The sequence below is a fragment of the Rhagoletis zephyria genome, unplaced genomic scaffold, assembly GCF_001687245.7.
Source record: "Rhagoletis zephyria isolate East Lansing unplaced genomic scaffold, Rhagoletis_zephyria_1.1 Rzeph_scaffold_38421, whole genome shotgun sequence".
Classification (NCBI taxonomy): domain Eukaryota; kingdom Metazoa; phylum Arthropoda; class Insecta; order Diptera; family Tephritidae; genus Rhagoletis; species Rhagoletis zephyria.
This window is the reverse complement of record NW_016195476.1, coordinates 1-3,027: the sequence shown is the minus strand read 5'-3', so window position 1 is coordinate 3,027 and position 3,027 is coordinate 1. Positions and strand designations below refer to the sequence as shown.

The 3,027-nt window shown below is 36.5% G+C and overlaps 1 protein-coding gene across 3 annotated transcripts; it reads right to left on the bottom strand.

Annotated features, from left to right (window-relative positions):
* Positions 1 to 240: 240 nt before the first annotated feature.
* LOC108354699 (katanin p60 ATPase-containing subunit A1-like) lies at positions 241 to 2,557 on the bottom strand. Of its 3 annotated transcripts, none has more exons than XM_017605878.1 (5): positions 2,351 to 2,557; positions 1,545 to 1,766; positions 1,258 to 1,481; positions 830 to 1,212; positions 241 to 739 (listed from the first exon to the last, which is right to left on the bottom strand). In XM_017605878.1, the coding sequence occupies exons 1-5, from the start codon at positions 2,360 to 2,362 to the stop codon at positions 591 to 593; spliced, it is 990 nt and encodes a 329-aa protein (XP_017461367.1). In that variant the 5' UTR covers positions 2,363 to 2,557; the 3' UTR covers positions 241 to 590. The 3 variants fall into 3 exon arrangements, with proteins under 3 accessions (XP_017461367.1, XP_017461368.1, XP_017461369.1); XM_017605879.1 differs by having other exon boundaries at positions 830 to 1,203; positions 2,351 to 2,553; XM_017605880.1 differs by lacking the exon at positions 2,351 to 2,557 and adding an exon at positions 2,215 to 2,333.
* Positions 2,558 to 3,027: the final 470 nt, after the last annotated feature.

The following is a 3,027-nucleotide window of genomic DNA, read 5'->3' as shown; positions in this document are numbered from 1 at the left end:
AAAAAAAAAAATAAAGAAACATCGGTTAAGATAACTTGTAATAAAAATTTATAAAGGTTGGATAAGTAATTTTTAACCCAAAAAATGCAAACAACTTCTCATATACAATTTTAGCAGTACCGTTAATTTCTATATAATTCAATGTTGGGATCTAAACCAAAATAGTATGGCACCACCCTTGAGGTACCACCTTTCCGATAAAAATATAATAATTATTGAAATCGGTTCACGTGATCCAAAGTTAACAAATATATATAAACAAAAAAAGTATTCCGACGAATTGATAACCTCCTCCTTTTCTTGAAGTCGGTTACAAAATAGATTACAACAAAGCATTATTTCGATACACGCAGAACAGTTATGAGTCATAGAAATTTAAATAGATGTTTACTATTCCTAAAACGTGTATTAAAGTATTCAAAGCCGCTTAATTATGTCATACAACCAAAATATAAATCAAAACCTATTCAACAGCCATACCGTTTATATTTTTACTTATTTTAAATGTTTAGGTATTCTATGTTGGCCGCTATTTCTAACAAAAGCACGTAAACTTTCGTCTCAAGTTAATATTATTTCAAATGAATTACTCAGCCTTTTAGTTTTTCTATACACACCTTAAAATAGTCAGGCATTAGCATCGGCAACACAACTGCTTCCTCCAGCAAGCGTTTAGCATCTTGCAAATCGGCTATATCGTTCCAACGCACCTTTGGGTTTCGCTGTAGAATATCACGCTCTTTGAAATAGAAAAAATGCATACAAAGTATGTATGTATAAATAAACGCTGATTCAATATTTTTAAATCAATCTTTCAATTAAAACGCACCTAAAATATCCACTAGTTCAGCTTCCATGTGCGAGCTAGGTTGAAATTTCTTTTCTTCCTTATCTTCGCTATCCGCTGTTTCCTCATCCCGATTTTCCTCGTCTTTGGAGCCGCCATTGTCAACTCCGGCATACGGATTGCCATTATTGCCATTGTTTGAGTGTGGTGCTTTTCTGCTGGATGTTGAAGACGTAGAGCGTCCATTTTGCTGCGTTGAGTTACCACCCCGTGTGGTGCTTCCAACACTTCCAGCTATAGTGCGTCTATTTGCGGCACCGCTATTGTTATTGCGCTGGGGTATTGTGCTTTTTCCTACACCACCGGTGAGCTTCTTATTGGGTATACTGCTTCGACTACGACTGGGTACGGCAGGCCTATGGTAACTAGAATAACATATATTCACATTAATAAAACAAAGTATGACATACTTTTCTGAACGTGGAGGCCCCCATACATCCGGATCTCTCGGTGGCGGTGTCCAAATATCCGGATCAGGCCGAAACCATGCGGCTGGGTCTTTTGTTTCATCTTCACTAATTTGAGTTTTCAGTTTGTGTGCAAACGGTGTATTCTGCAAATCTAAAGTCATTTCGGAAAGCGTTCGTTGTATGGCTTTAATTTGGGAGTATTCTTTTTCTATCTGCTGGGCGATCTGCATACAAAAGGTACGAGTTAATAAAACAATTCATACACTGAAAGTATCTATTCTACTCACCAATCTCCATTTGCTCTTACGCAGTGAATCAGTTGTCGATTTAACCATGCGATCCAGCATGCCGCCCAGCCCTTCGTAGTAGATGCAGGCCGAATCATAGTTGCCGGTATACGCCATGTCGCGCGCCAGCTTTGCATTCTCACATATTTCCGCTATTGAAGTTTTGGCCATCACGGTCATTCCTACATAAGATTTCGTCTTTTGCTTTCCACCTCTTAATAGCTGCATTAATATGAACAGAAACAATGTCGCGCGATCGAACACGCCCAAGTCAAGGCAACAGGGGAAAGGCCGCAAGAAACATTGGGAGTGTTGGAATGACAGAGCAATGGCAGCGTCGGTGTCGCCGACGTATTCAACGACAACATTATTCATATAACGGCAATGGACACAAACGAAAAGGTGAGCATTGGGAAAGTACATAAAAAAAGAACAAAGACTTTTTAGTCAAAATGGAAAGTGAGACCGACGAATACCAGCTCTACGACGCCAATTAAATTGACATATAGTGGACATATAGTAGCAGCAGCAATGGAAATTAAGCAAATTTGTTTCTTTATTTGCCGCAACAATGCAGGTGGTTGCAATGCGAAAAAAAACAAATTATTTCTACTTATTTCGTAATTTTAGTATCCCCGCCCTTACTTTTGCTATCTTTACTAAATTTTACCTAAAAATAACCATTAATGTCGTATTTTTCTTTTCTCATTTATTCACTTTGCTGCCACTATTCGCTTTCGTCAGTCTTGATTTTTTCTTAAACTATCTTTATACGGAAGTAGCGGAAGTGTCCCCATTCTACTTACGGTTATTGACATTAGATCGCGCCTTTTTCATACACTACCAACTTTCAAATCTTTATTTCTATACTAATTCTACGTTTTTAGACCTATTTATAAATTTAGAGTAATATTTTATTTTATTTTGGCCGTTAAATAAACGGGTGTAAGATTTTCACACTACTTGTTCTTCTCGTTTCTTTTTTGTGCTTTGTTTTGTCTTCTTCGCAAATGTCAAACGGATCGTTTTCAGTGTTGCTTTCAGTGTTGCCATAACCATTTTCTACCAAAGTATCCTACCATAACACCCGATTTACATGATTCAAGTACTTGAAAGCAATTCTTGCTCATTCTCNTTCTACCAAAGTATCCTACCATGAGTAACCAAAACCTACCAATCATATTTTAAGTTTTTAATATTTTCTTTTCAATGTAAAATATATTAAAAACATATAAGCGCGTATTCATAGTCCAGCAACTAAGTCGAAACTAACAAAGTTGCAACTTAAATTTAAGTACTAACTTAAAATTTACCTCTATTCATAGTCGCATTCAGACTTCTACTAAGTAGTTTCGACTTNCGTAAAAGCAGTCTAACTAACCAAAACCTACCAACCATATTTTAAGTTTCTTTTCAATGTAAAATTTATTAAAAACATATAGGCGCGTATTCATAGTCCAGCAACTAAGTCGAAACTAACAAA

Coding starts and splice junctions, on each gene's coding strand:
- LOC108354699 (XM_017605878.1), bottom strand. Junction 1,482..1,544: donor GTAAGAGCAAATGGAGATTG/GTGAGTAGAATA, acceptor TTTTGTATGCAG/ATCGCCCAGCAGATAGAAAA. Junction 1,213..1,257: donor GGGCCTCCACGTTCAGAAAA/GTATGTCATACT, acceptor ATGTTATTCTAG/TTACCATAGGCCTGCCGTAC.